Here is a 13962-nt window from a genome sequence, read left to right on the forward strand (position 1 = left end):
ATTAGAGCATAACAGTGTAACAACACTGGTGTGTGTTTGTTTGGTTTGTTACTTTTGTTATTTTGATACCCAAAGGTCATTTTTTGTAATTCTGGTATTAAAATGCTGCCCCTGAGCTTTGCCTTCATGGAATTGGAGGATTAATATTATTTTCCACAATGACACCATCACCACCATTACCCACCCATTCCTCAACCCAACTGAACAAATGAAAAAATCCTTTCTTCAACTAGCAAGTGCCATAGGTCTGATTCTTAGGTAATGTAAGCTAAAGGAACAGTCATGTAATGTTAATTGAAGAAATGCACTTTTGGTAAGCAAGATGAGGTTTTCTGGCAGGAAAAGGAATAATTTAAACAGAAATGATTGCTGATCACTGCAGGGAAAATTTTCACTCATAAAAAGAATCCCGTGAAGGTAAGTGAAGTACCTACGTAGAATGCACAGGATGAAAAACAAAAACAGTATGTTACTGCACTCTAAATTGCAAGGGACTGTAAGTATTTTGTCATATATTTTGTCTGTCTGAAGTTGAGGTCATGAGTAGGGCAAACAAAATAGCTGTGTGAATGAATTGGATCTCATGGGCAGTACCTGGTAAATGTCAAGAAGTGGTCACATGGCTTCTGATCCAAGAGTTCCTGAGCTGCTGCAGTAGGTTTGTGGCCACAAGCAGTGCAACATATTTTTCCTGTAATAGTGAAGTACATTTTTCATAAATTACTAGCCAGGCAGATGGAGTGTGAGATCACTGTTAATACCATCTTGATTAGGTTGGCAGGGACTTAAAGATATGTCTTTACAGTCCTATCTTCATGTAATCTTTGTAGCTATCTGTAAAGTGAGAGTGTGGTCTCAGTCTACTTTCTGCTCTCCAAATGATAGACATCTTTGGCTCTTGCTTGCAGCTTGTTATTTAAGCAGAAAAGGCCAAGGCTGTGGCATTATTTTTGTAGTACTGATGGAGTCGAACACTGGAAAGTTTGCACAGCTCTGCTTTGTTCGATACTTGTTCTGTAGTTTAAAACTTTTATATCCAGCTCTGTCAAACTAGTTAAAGTCCCACACCTGAGCATTACTCTCTCCCTGGTCTTGTGTTGTCTGGTTACTCCATCGTGAATGACAGGAAGGCCAGAGAGAATGAAGTTATTTTAAATATGTCTAACAGTGCTTCCAGTGCTATATATATCTTTAAAAGATATAAATATGTCTTTTAAAGGTAAAAGAAGGTGATGTAATTATAATGGTGGGAAATTCGTTGCAGAAGCTTAAAACTAGTTTGTAGAAGTACTGGTTTGTAGAGGTAAATTTAGAAATGTGAGCTTTGTTGAACTGGTTGGTTCAAAATCAGTTCAGCTCTTTTCAGGTAGAGACAAGCAGTTGCAAGTAATCTAGCTATTGTAGCTTAAAGAGATGCTCCTGATTGAGTCACGGTAACTGAGTGGGTGTGCATTCCTAGCCCACTTCAACTGCAAAAGAAAATATGTTAATGTAAATTGCTTTTGCTTAGGCATTTATGCAGCCAGAACCAGTTTAAAAATCTGGATTCCGCTGGTATAACTTATCTGTTAAGAAAGAAGAGGCCTGGGGAAAAAAAAATCTGGCTTTTAATACTGCATTATACTTCTTTGGAACAAAACTAGTACTCTGGGTGACAGGAGGTATACCCTCAGTGACACCCGCCCCTTCCCCCCAAATCAACATAGTCTCACACCACTGTTTTTGTCTTGTCCAGTGTTGCTTTGTGTCAACCACTTCAGTCTTTGATTATCATCATTATTAGGGGAAGCAGAGTGGGGAAGAATTCTACTTCAGTTCTATTTAAGGAACATTTGTGGCTTTACTGATAAAAAATACTTCTCACATATGCAGTGAGTATGTAGGTAATCACATAGCACATTTGGGATGAGGAAGAAGAATTGGCCCTTTGCCTTCATTTTGATCTTTACGTGGGGAATAATTGGGAAGAGCTGTATCCCTTCACAGTAGCCTTTGAGCTTTGGCCAGAAATGATGTCACCTAGAATTTCTTTCCTGTCTTGAAAGATAGTGCTTTCTAAGCACTCTGTGCTGCAGCTACCCTTTTTCTTGTCTTTGAAAAGAAAAAACAAATTTTAGTTACTGTGAAAAGGTGACCTTTTATAACCCCTTTTTTTTTTCTTCTCTGCAGAAATGCTTATCAATGAACCTTGGCTATTCTCAATTGAGGTTTCCAGTCTTAATATTTCAGTGGGCAACAGACAAGGTTTTATTATTTTGAGGATTTAAAAATCTTCAAAACATGAATATTGAAAGATTTCAGGGGAGTGATGTTAAGGCTATAAAGAATTGTGAAGGCACTTTCTAAAGAAATGGGTGGGAAAATGTATATGTATGTTTTAAGTGAGATTAAATTAGGCATCAGAGTATTTCAGCATTAGATAGGACCTTGTGTGTGACTCCGTAATTAACTTTTCAATGAGATTTAATTTTAAGGTCCCAGGTTTTTTCAATTGTCACAACACTGAATGACATGAACCCAGAGATAAGCATGTAACTTACAATTACAGTGTAGATTTCATTCCAAAATAATCGTGGTACAATTGAATAATATTCATTAAACACTGAAAATACTTATGGGGAAAAAATGGCAATCTGTGTAACACACTGCATATGCAAATGCATCTGTGGAAATTTGAACTCTAGTGTGTATAACCAATATTACTGTCTGTGTTGGATGGGGAAATGTTTTGGTTTTTTTGAAAACTAGACCAGTAGTTCTCTTTAGGAGACTTTCATATTACTTTATGAGTGATTTCAGGGTGGTATAGTTGACATTTTGCTATTTGACTTTGAAGTTTGGATGCAGTTATTGGCTTGGGTCATGAATGAAGATTAGTTCCTTGGTCTCATCATTCCATTTTAATGGGCAGTGCTTTCTTAGACACCAATATAGCACAGTGTAATTTCCAGTTATCTCTAAATAGGGCCTGGTATGAGAAAGGCAGGTCGAAGTTTACAGCCAGGTCTGAGAGATTTTATGCTGATGTGATACACCCAGTTGCATAATAAACTTGGGGTGTTTGCATGAAAGACAGAGAAAGATGTATAATTTTTCTGTGAAAACAAACGAAACCCCATACAAGCACCAGCAACAAAGTGCAGAAATCTATTTTCATTCTCCTGCTTTGCATGTGGGGACAAATGGCAAAGTAGTTGTAATGACAAAAAGACTTCATATAGAGTATGTAAATAAAAGACTTGCCATCATGATGAAGCATTAAGGATCATCTTTTTCAGCTTCAAGGAATATAATTATTTTTTTGGCGTTTGTTATATATATTGTTATCAGTCATACATGTTGCCGTATCATTGTAGCATGTATAAGTATTTGTCATGAGCCAAGCCCCACAGAAGTGGGATTTCTACCCGTACAGAACAAAAAGTCAGTCCCTGCTCCAAAATGCTAAAATTCCAAATATAAAACAAGGGACAGCAGATGGATGCAAACAGATGGGGGGAGTATGAGAAAACAATGAGACAGTATTAGCCTGTAGTACAGACAGTGGTCTCAGCATATCAACAACTAATCCATTGTCAAGGTTAGGTTTTTACTGTCTTCTCCCTTCTTTTCTCTCTCCTTCCTTCCCTCCCTCCCATTTTTTAATACATGCTGAAAGTGGGTTTTAGTAGAATTTAAAAGAGAACCAGTATGGAAAACAGAAGTTAAAAATGCTTTTGAGAAGTGGTGCTGAAATTGGAGCAGTAGAAGGATGGGTGGCATTTTGGTACTGGATAAAGAGTGATTCCAAGGATTAGGGGAGGGTGTGGAGACAGCCCATGCTGAAAAGCTACCTATATTTGATGTGATAGAGCTGGGTAAGACATATGGAATGCAAAGAGAAGAGTGATATGATCAAAGGGACAATGAAGAAAAATGATCTGTTCAGCAGTTTTGGGGATGATATTTTTAGGGGAAGACTGCATTCCTTGGGACCAAAGAAAGGGATATTAAGTTGTGCACATGAATCTCCATGTGACAAAATTTTCTTTTAGGGTCATACTCCCCATAGATAAAATGTAGTTAGAAAGGAGAAAGCATTTTGAGAAGCATCAGAAAAGCAGTTTTCCAATAGGGAATCAGTAAACAAGTAGGAGAATAGAGAGAGGACCAAGCAAAGGGGGTGTGTGTGGGTGTGCATACAAATATATAAAAGCCATGGCTTTTCATATGTCTATGAGCAAAAGCACATGTATCTGTCTCAATGTTATGAAAATGGTGTAGTAGCTCTACTACTTGTCTAACAAAAAAGGCCATCAGGGAAAAGTGAGGATTTGAAGTGCAGTGTAGCAGTAATTTGTAGCAGTGTGTTCATTAGATTTTGACATAAGAAAGAAAAAATGGCAGTAACAACTGAAGGTAAAGGTTGGGACAGAAGTGTTTTATATTTTAAAGGAAAGACCAAGAGAAGAATAAGAAATCAAGGTTAAATTGTAAAGCAAATAAATATACACATGGATAGATACACATATCTGTATATAGGTAGCACTATGTGTATTTAAAAATACACATAATTAAACGTTACAAACAGTAGTTTAATACTATTTATATCATATGATAGTCGCAGGAAGTTATCTTTTGTGCTTACCCTCAGTTTGTATTAGAAATAATTTCTCAGATATGCAACCTTCTGTTCATTTTTTTAGTGCATTTTTTTATGGCTGCTTGTATGTTTAGTATGCTTGTCTAGCCACATCAACAAACTGCTGAAGTTGAAAGCTTCCATGTATGAAATAATAAAATGGCATTAGTGTATTTTTTATGCTGGATGAATGTATTTGGGAAAAGAACACTGGTGATTATATGGTTAAAGTTATAGAATTCAAACTTTAAACTTTTTAATAAAATCCGAACAGATGATCTGTGCTTTTTTTTTTTTTTTTTTTTTTTTTTTTTTTTTGGAACTGGCAGGTTTCAGGCCCTCTAATTGGCTTCCCAGCTTTGCAGAGTAATTACAGCTTCAAGCAAACTTTGTCATCTGTGGTTCAGAATGGTGTAAAGTAAACAGAACGTTTTGAAATACAGTTTGTAGTTAGAGTTGCTTAGGAGAGTTTAACTAGCATAACTACTTAATTTAGATAGTAGCAGTTATTGGAAAAAGCCTAGCATTTTAGAAGTGTCAGATTTTGTGTGGATACAGAGATGGAATTAACCTCTGCTAGGTACCTGCCTTTTTTTTTTTTTTTTTTTAATTTTATTTTGAAAAGAGAAGTTCAGTACTTGAGAAACATCCATTCCACTTCTTTATACTGGATTTGTTTCAGTTTTGTCATTTTCTGTATAGATCCTAAAAGGCTGAACAAGTGCTACAGACATGTTGGAACAAAGCTGTCAGTTTCTGTTGCTGATTTTTTATTTTACTCCTTCGAGCAAGTGTTATCCCCCAAGCTTTTTCATCCCCTCTAATGTTAAAGGACAAAATTCTCATGATTGATGTTTAATCCCAGCAAGACAAAAAGTTTTAGGATTAAAACGTGTAATTCCAAATCGGAGATGGCTAGCATACAAGAACATGAAGTTGAGTCTGTCTGTTTACTGGCTTACTCATCTTTTTGAATGATAATTTAGACTTCCAACTGTTTTGAGTTGAGATTCAGCCCTTTAATTACATATGTTTATGTATAGTAGCAAACTTGAAGACATTATGTTAGAGTGTTCTCTACTCTTGGTAATGACCCAACTATCACTCGAGTGTTCAGAGCCAGCTCTCAGTAGCCAGTTTCACTCATTCTTCTGTTCTTTTGTAGTTTCCAAACTATTCTCTCTGTCTTAAACTATTACGTTTTTTTCCAGTAATTAGTAGAAAAATATTTTGATAATTAGCAGTAATTGTGTATTACAGCACTTATTCATATTAATAGTTCTTTTTTTCCATTTTTTTCCCCTCTAACTGTAGGTGAAAGACATTCACAAACAGGTTTTTATTCATGTTGCAGTCCTGACAGGAATCTTGTATACCGTTTGTATACAGCAGCACATGAAGCATGTGGGTGTACTAAGTATCAGCAGACTTCAGTCACTTCCATCTAATTGAGAAAGATAGGTAGCCCTCCACCTCTTTCTGAAACTCTTTTGCTTCAGACTGTAAGGATACAGACATATTTAATACATATTTAATTTCAGCCTTCCACAAAGAAATTTAACCTTTAGCTGCTTTGCAGAATATTAAAAAAGCTTATTGAGTTTTGTTAGATTTTTTTTTTTTAATAGCATCCTTCAGTGATAGTGGAATGGCTATATATATATATTATATATATATTAGTGCCATTTTCAATTGCTAAGGTATTTTTTATTACCTTTAATTGATCTAGTTAATCATCTGTAATGAAAACTCAGAGAGTAAATACTCTGGTAGTTAGAGACCTTAGTATATGCATCCATATGTTTTGTTCTTGTTAATAATGTGCATCTTCACTTTGAGGACTGCCTGAAAAAAATAATATGGGTAATACCAATAATATAGCTACATATATAATATATTAGATACAAATTTCCATAATCTACATGCTAATATATATATTAATTACTATACTATATATACTATACTAAATGTATAGATAAACACCATATTATAGATAGCATTTGGACACAGGCAGGCTTAATTCTGTTAGTTCCAATTTTGTGTGCTTGAGTTGGCAAACTTACATTAATGCCATTTTAATGTATGTATTTTTCTGTGTATTTGCAATCAGAAAATGGTGAAATTTAATATCTTTGGTTCCATTACAGGCACTGGAAAGGATGTACTTTTCAACTGGTATAGCCTTTCTGTATGTTTGACTGTACCTAATGTAGTCACTTCACATTCCTGTCCCTTACAGCTTCTTTTACCTTCTTTCTCCTAAACTAGCTACTCCAGTTTAGCTGTATTCTAGCTAACCCCAATAATTTTTTTCTCGCACAGGTTCCAGTCTTTTTCCTGCCCCATTTCTACTCTTCTCTCTTAGTACATTCTCTAGTCTTTTGTTCCCATCTTCTCTTCTGTAAATAACTTACTGTAGACCATTTTTCTGTATTGGATTTTGCCTCAACAAGGCGGTTTCTTTTTACTATTGCCTATAGAATAGGATGAGGCATTATAAATATAGGAGAAAGAGCTTTCCATTTAGCAGGTGTAGAGGCAGGAGATATCTGTAACCTCTGGATTATACTTCAGTGCATAGGTTTTCAATGATTTTATGCTTTACTAATTGTTATTATACTTTTTTACCCTCCTCCCACTGCACTCTTCTTCCTCCCACATGTAGTGTGGCCAGATGCCTTACATTTTCACAGGAATACTAAAAGGATATCAAAGGTCTTAGTTTGCCAAGTTTTAAGTCTTGTCTCCAAAAAGTACTATTTTCCAGCAGTGTGCAGCTTTAGGCAGACACCCAGCAAAGACAATTTCAGCCTACATGATTGAAGTGTGGTAGGATTAAAGCTGAGAGGATGGTTTTGTCAGGAGTAAGATGAGATAATCTTAGAGTAGACAATGCTTTTAGTCTCTTCTATTACGAAGGTAGCTCAACACATTCCGTAGAGCTACAGTTAAGAAAACAAATAGCCCGTTAACCCTAGCCTCACCATCATCATGTTCATAACTTGGACTTCAATCATATCCCTGAAGATGGGTTTTTTTTTGATCTCATGAGTAATATTTGCACTCAGCTGCAAGCCTGGTTATGTGTCCTGAATAGCTCTACTTCATTATGCCACAAGTTCCTGTCATCTGCTTCTATCCTCCTAGTTTCTCTTCCAGCTTCTGTGTTAAATTCCCTCTTCTTGTGTCCATCCTGCTGTAGCTCTTTCTTCTAAATTTTGAGGATGCCTCTCATCCCACCTGAGACCTACCTGAGTTTATAAAAGCAGTGTGGTTGGATTGCTGTTTCTCTTTTGAGTCTCCACAGTGTATGCAGGTTTGTTAAATGTAATGTCACCCCCCTGAGCGGTGAGCAGTCTGACTTACATAAGTATATGGTGAATGAACAGTTTTTGCTCCAAAAAATATACACCTTTGCAGTGCAATATTTCCTTTGTTTCTCTCTCACATCTGTAAAGCTTCTGAGGTGTCCTGCTAAGCTGCAGAAAAGCCATCATATTGGCAGACATATCGATTCCCACTCTTCTTTGCTTTTTCAAATTTCAAATTTAAAAATTGCAGTATGCATGGAAGTTCTTAAATCAAGGTGTGCTCACAACTACCCTAACATCAGTTCTTTCATGCCTATATTAAGGATGGTCCAGTACAAGTAAGCCTGATGATACTTAGTGTGGCTTTATATTGTGGAGGCAGAGGTCATTTCTTGCATAATTGTGTCCCAAATTGTTTAGATTTTCGTATATACAAATCAGTGCCTTGAACTAAGGCTTTAAGCTTGTTATGAGCTAGTAATATTAAAAGAGAATTGTTTTAATGTATTTTCAGTATGCAGCTGCATTTCAGAAGGTCAGCTATGAGTATGCATCCTGTATACAATTAACAACAACAATAAAGGCATAAGAAAGCAAAACCGAGGGAGGCAGTACTTAGGTATGTTGGGTGGCTGGAAGTTTGCTGGGTCTTACAAAACTCCTTGGAGAATATTTAAAGTGCATTCCTGTAAAATTGTGGGTGGTGGCTGAGGTTTCAGGACCCTGAATTTGTGAAGAAAAAATACATCAAGCATATAATTCATATCTGTGAGAGAATAGCGTGCCTTGTGAAGTGGTACATGTCATATCACATGCCTTTTGTAAAGCGTTGACATTAACTGGAATAAATAAAATGTAATTCACCAAGAATAAATGTAAGGTTTCATGCTAAAGTATAGTCAGCCATGTCAGTAAAAAGGTGTGGGTCAGCTGGTAGGTGGTAGCTCTACCAAAAGGAAGTTACAGCCGATTGTAAGTGAACAAGAAGTCTGTTGCCATATTCATTATTGATTGATTTGTGAACCTGATGAATCATTTTAGATCACATGTTTGGTCTGGATCAGCTTTGAACAAGTGATAGTATTCCAGAACATGAGATATGCAGTGTTTGTGTCTATTCCATGGTAGCTGCAGGAAAACAAACTGCACTTTTGACAGAGTAACCTTAATGTCACAAAAATGTTCAAACATACTTGCATGAATAAAGGGTTAAGTAGGTCAGTGTTTTGCAGATGTAATATTTAGTGCACTGTGATACACTGTAAAATCTAATACACAGTTTAATTGAACCATTGCCTGAATTACCAGTGTTGTGGTCTTGTGAGAGGGGAGTAATAGGCAGTCTGCTGTATGTCTAGATTTGTGTGACGAGGAAGATCTTGGATCTGAAAGCACAGTCTGTGAGGTTAAGTTGATTGAATTGATTTAGGCCAGGGAAGACTGAAGAGAGATAAAATAGTGTTTGAATATCTTAAAGGGATAGCTACTGAAAAGATAAATTAGTCAATAGGGCAAGAAACAATATGCTTAAATTATAGGAACATTAAATACTAGGAAATAAATCCAACTATAAAAATAATTAATTTCGTTATAGCTGGATGGAATAGTTTGCTTACAAAGGTTTTGAAATTACTACTTTTGGGGGACTGTAGAAAGAGTGTAGGGAAATACTTGGGAGAAATAGCATAGATTCAATACCTGATTCTGCTCTTCTGGGGCATCAACAGAACTGAATGATTTCCTGGGACGGTCCCCCTGTATGTGTATGGTTATTCTATATTTAATAATCAAGCTAGTTTCGACATCTGAACTTTCTCAAATAGGGTATTTTACAATAAATCTAATCCTAAAGTGACAGTACCATGGGTAATTGTGGCATGGTTACCACTGAAGGGAAAATGTCATATTCCTCCTGCCAGGTACAGATGGAAAAATTTGCCTGTGGCTACTGCTGTTACCTTGGCATACTAGAGCAATCTGGGCTCTAATACTCTTCTTACCCTTATAACACAGACCTAGTTTGCAAATGAAGATTGCACTCTTCATATGGGCAATGATACACGTTTCATCAAGTCCTCTGACTGCTTTCTTCACCTTATGATTATTACCTTCTACCTTTTATTGAAGCCTATGTTTATATTGCTGTACTGTATTTCCTTATGTGTAGTGGATACATGCTGGATTGGTATACATAAGCTGTCTGTATTTTATTTAATTTCATTTGCTCTTCATCCATTAACTGGCAATGTCTAAAAGTGCCAATGTCATGTTATTTCTCTAGAATGTCAGCTAATGAAAACAGAGCGACCAAAGCCAAACACGTTCATTATCAGATGTCTTCAGTGGACCACTGTCATAGAGAGGACGTTCCACGTAGACACGCCAGAGGAACGGTGAGGGTTTTATTTTTGCTTTGCTTTCCATATTCTTCACACAAAAGCCTCAGCACAGTCTCTACTGGGATGGCACAGCCATCAGCACTTGGAACTGTGACATTCTGAGCACATCTGAACAGTTAGTTGAAGAATTTGTAAGTCAGCTTCTGTAATATATTATCTGAGTGTTCAGTTGCCTGTGAGTAGGTGGGATGAGTGTGTTCAAATAAGCCAAAACTATGTCATGATATGTCTCTGAAGTGTTAAATTTTGAACAGTCGAAGCCTACATTAAAGGATTTTCCAGACTTGCTATCTTAAATTTTCCTTTTTCTCATCCTAATATGCTCGTTTTTTTTTTTTGGCACAGAAAGCAGCATGCTTGATATAATTTATTTTATGTTTGTTTATTAGTTTTTCTTGTCTCATTAAACATATACAAACTCAGAAGAATGAGGTTATTTAATGCACCAAAAGAATGTAGGAGATACGGGATGGTGTACCTTGCTAAAACGTTCTATACTGTGTCTCTGGTTAGATGCACTGAGTCTTCCCACTGTGGGCATCTGTCCTGTTGAGATTAATATTATGATTTGGTTTTATTCGTGTTGTTCGTAACAATAAAAAAACCCGGATGACTTTGCTTTTGCTGTTGTTTCTCTGTCTTTGGTATATTCACTTAGAATTTTTTTTATTCTACCTTAGATTTTTTTCTGCACCCTGTCTTTCTTCTGTGTATACAGCGTAGTACTTCTGACAGCTTTCAGTAGTAGCACCAGAGTCCTCCTGTATCCCTTGCTGGCTGAGCAGAAACAGCAGGTGCTGCACTTGGTGTAGGGCTGTGGTGTGCTGATGGGATGGCTGGTGTATCTGTGCTGGTTAGCTGCTGCACAGAATAGCCATGGACTCAGCTGCCCTGGCTAGTGCCTCCACAGAAACCCTTATCTAGGCCTGCCTCTCTGTGCAGCTGTTTTTTATGATGCTTGTAGGAATTCGCTTATCTTTGAGGACCTCTTTCTTGGGGGAATTTGAAATTAGCCAACAAGTTGAGTTTTAAGTGAAGGCAGACAAAGAGTTGAACACACAGCGTGGTTTAATAAATCTTTTTTTTTTTTTTTTTTTCTGTGAAAATGTCTCACAGAGAGGGAGCATTTTATAAAAAGTCTGTTAAAACAGCAAGTTGTTACCAGATAGTATTGGGTAGGAGGTGACATTCTGTGCTCTGAGCTATGTTATACCTGGAGCAAGTGTTTTCAAGTTTTCACTGTTAATTGTATTTACAAAATCAGACACTGGTAATTCTTGAAATTAACCATGCAGAGATCCTTTTTGATGCTGCTCAACTTCACCATCTTTAACATAATGCAGAATTTGGAAAGAAATTGAAGTGATGGATTTATATGAGTCTTTTGCTGTGTAACATGAGAATTGAACATTAAAGCGATGTAGCATGTGAAAAACCTTGTAAATAATTTATTGGGATTTATGAGTTCTAATAGGGATTTTGGCTTGCTCATGGTAGGGAAGAATGGACAGAAGCAATCCAGGCTGTAGCAGACAGACTTCAGAGGCAAGAAGAGGAGAGGATGAACTGTAGTCCAACTTCACAGATAGACAATATAGGAGAAGAAGAGATGGATGCTTCAACAACCCATCATAAAAGAAAGGTAATGACATTAAAAAAAGAACTGTCAAGACCGATACATAAAATAACGTCTGTAGAATGATCTAGTTGGGTAAAACAATATACAGGGACTAGTATTTCTACATACATTTCAATGTGTTATAAGCAGAAAAAAGATCATCTAGTTCCAATCCACCTGCCACAGGCTCAACCACCAGGTTGCTCAAAGCCCTGTCCAACCTGGCCTTGAACACTTCCAGGGACAGGCATCCACAAGTTCTCTGGGCAACCTGTTCCAGTGTCTCACCACCTTCATAGTAAAGAATTTCTTCCTAATGTTTAACCTATATCTACTCTGTTTCAGCTTAAAGCCATTCCCCTTTGTCCTGTTACTGCCTACCCTTGTAAAAAAGTTCATCTTTACTCTTTTCAGTAAAGGTGAACTGCTCTAGTTTTATTTATTTGTTATGCTGTCTGATACAGCACTTCTGAAAAACAAAGTTCAGCTGTTCAGGCACATGTTAATGTTCTGCTTATTGTTTTATTATTATTTTCATATTTTCCTTTTTGTTTGTTTACTCTTCTAGAAGTATGGTAATAAAATATTTTCTTTAGACAAGTAGATTTGCACCCTTTCTCATGCAAATTATACCCAGTACAAATTAGATAATTTGCATGAAAAAGGCTAGCAGGATTTGGGGTTTAATGACCTTGTTTTTTGCTAACTGGGAAAATAACTCTGCTTTAGTTTTCAATGAAGTAAGGGAAAACAATGTTTTATTTTTTTTTTAATCCTTCACAGCTTTTGGTGTAAGTAGGAATATGTGTCTTGTTGGCTATAGCATACTAGTAGTTGCATCTTCAGAGTCATCGTGATAAACATACAACTAAGAGCATGTTTTAAAGCTTCAGTGCCCCAGAGAAATTTGCTTATTATTATTATTATTTTGTGTTTCCATTTTGTTCTGTGGTTCTGTAAGTGTGAACTACTCTTGAAGAATGGATCATTGAAATGGATGTCTCTCATTTACTATACAGGGTTAACCTGACTCAAGAAATGCATTGAAATTGCATGAGAAATAATAATCTCTTTCTATAGGACTGGCTTTATTCTTTTTAGGTATAAGTGTGAAACCTGTAGAAAACTAAGAGGAAGTCTGCTGACAGAGCAAAATAGTCTTATAGCTAATGTAACTGAATGCTTTTGAATGATGAACAATGAAAAGAAAGAGTGAATGTGTTCCTTTACTTATAAAGCATGTTTTGTTTGTTGCAGCGTATGAAGCAAGAATCATAGAAACGTCAGTGGCTGAAAACTATACTCTTATGAATATAACAAATATAATAAAGGTGTTAGTTTAGTTCTGTCACATCCTAACTTCTGAGAAGTTTGCAGAGTAAATAGTTCTTTTTTGTTGTTTCGTTGTATGGAATTTTCTAACCTTTTTCTGCTGTAGAAAAAGGTGAAAGCTAATTATATACAGCTGTAACAATACTCCTATCATACATTGTCAGGCTGACATTGAACTTTTAGCCTTGCGACATAGATATTTAATGTTTGTGCTGCAGGGTACAATATGATAAGTGACAGCAAGGCAGAGGCAGCGTTCAAGATGTGTCAGTCTTCTGAGAAGCAGTGTGATTATGTGGAAGGGATTTGAGTTTGCTCTATTAAATATCAGAGCATTGTTCCAAGCCTGTGTATCCTCTTAGTGGAGTACAAAACCACTGCATAACAGCAAGCATTTTCGAGGTGTCAAAATTAATGCTTTCTAATATAAGAAGTTTATCTGTTGTGTATATCTTCCTTGTTCACAGTGCAGTGCATTTTCCCATACAACAAAAGGGGTTTTGGGAACAGGAAAAGGAGGAGGAAGATCAGTTTTGTTTCTGTCTTGGCGCTGATGCTTTAAGAAATGCTGAAATAAGCCACTAGGACAGTATGTGTGCAGTACTGCAGAGTATTTAATGGCTTTGGCAACAAGCCAAGAGCAAACTCTGTGAGACAAAGGTGAAATGAAAAATGGTGATA

At 36.5% G+C, this 13962-nt stretch overlaps 1 protein-coding gene across 4 annotated transcripts in view; it reads left to right on the forward strand.

Moving 5' to 3' along the window:
* Window positions 1-13962, forward strand: part of AKT3 (AKT serine/threonine kinase 3) — a 148497-nt gene that overhangs the window by 81364 nt on the left and 53171 nt on the right. For 3 of the 4 annotated variants that reach the window (XM_065680163.1, XM_065680161.1, XM_065680162.1), the window contains 2 exons: window positions 10214-10325; window positions 11829-11973. In XM_065680163.1, coding sequence (XP_065536235.1) covers window positions 10225-10325; window positions 11829-11973 — 246 coding nt within the window. In that variant the 5' untranslated portion in view covers window positions 10214-10224. Of the gene's footprint in view, window positions 1-8446; window positions 8552-10213; window positions 10326-11828; window positions 11974-13962 lie in introns of all 4 variants that reach the window. The other variant, XM_065680164.1, reaches the window with a different exon arrangement.

The sequence above is a fragment of the Lathamus discolor genome, chromosome 5 (genome assembly GCF_037157495.1).
Source record: "Lathamus discolor isolate bLatDis1 chromosome 5, bLatDis1.hap1, whole genome shotgun sequence".
NCBI classification, from domain to species: domain Eukaryota; kingdom Metazoa; phylum Chordata; class Aves; order Psittaciformes; family Psittacidae; genus Lathamus; species Lathamus discolor.